This window comes from Alligator sinensis, unplaced genomic scaffold (assembly GCF_000455745.1).
Source record: "Alligator sinensis unplaced genomic scaffold, ASM45574v1 scaffold850_1, whole genome shotgun sequence".
Classification (NCBI taxonomy): Eukaryota; Metazoa; Chordata; order Crocodylia; family Alligatoridae; genus Alligator; species Alligator sinensis.
Window position 1 is genome coordinate 223058 of NW_005842742.1, and position 516 is coordinate 223573.

General features: G+C 61.4%; 1 protein-coding gene across 6 annotated transcripts in view; it reads right to left on the minus strand.

The window, feature by feature from the left end:
• Positions 1-516, minus strand: part of XRCC1 (X-ray repair cross complementing 1) — a 6446-nt gene that overhangs the window by 4618 nt on the left and 1312 nt on the right. For all 6 annotated transcript variants that reach the window (XM_014525092.2, XM_014525093.2, XM_014525095.2 and 3 more), the window contains one exon: positions 282-389. In XM_014525092.2, coding sequence (XP_014380578.2) covers positions 282-389 — 108 coding nt within the window. The remainder of the gene's footprint in view (positions 1-281; positions 390-516) is intronic.

Here is a 516-nt window from a genome sequence, read left to right on the forward strand (position 1 = left end):
GGGGGGGGTAGCTCTCCCTTTATGCTATTGAAACTGGTGGGGAAATGAGGCTCATGGGGGAGGGAACAAGATCTGAACCCCTTCTTCCAGTCCAGTTCCTATAGGGTGAAAAGGCTTGTGATGGGGGGGTGACCAAGACAGGCTCGCACCCCCCCCCATTAGAAAACAAGGTGAACTGCAATCCCAGGGAGGACTACAACCCCCAGCCAGCCGCCGTTCCTTAGGTGCCCAGTGCCTGCCCGATTCCCTTTTCTCATGTGGGGAGTTGGAGGGGGGCTCACCTCATAGTCCTGCTCGCTGGGGGAGGCCGAGCTGCCAGCTAGCACCTCCACGAAGGCCGAGCCCTCATTCCCGATGTCAATGCCATGGATCTGCTCCTCCTTCTCAAACTGCCCGGTGGTGGGGGGAAGGGGAGACGGTTTGGGACTGGGATGGAGGGGATGGCTGTCGCTGCCTGCACTGTTCCCCTCCTGGAGAACCCAGGTGTCCAAGCTCCCAGCCCCCCCCCCCCCCCCC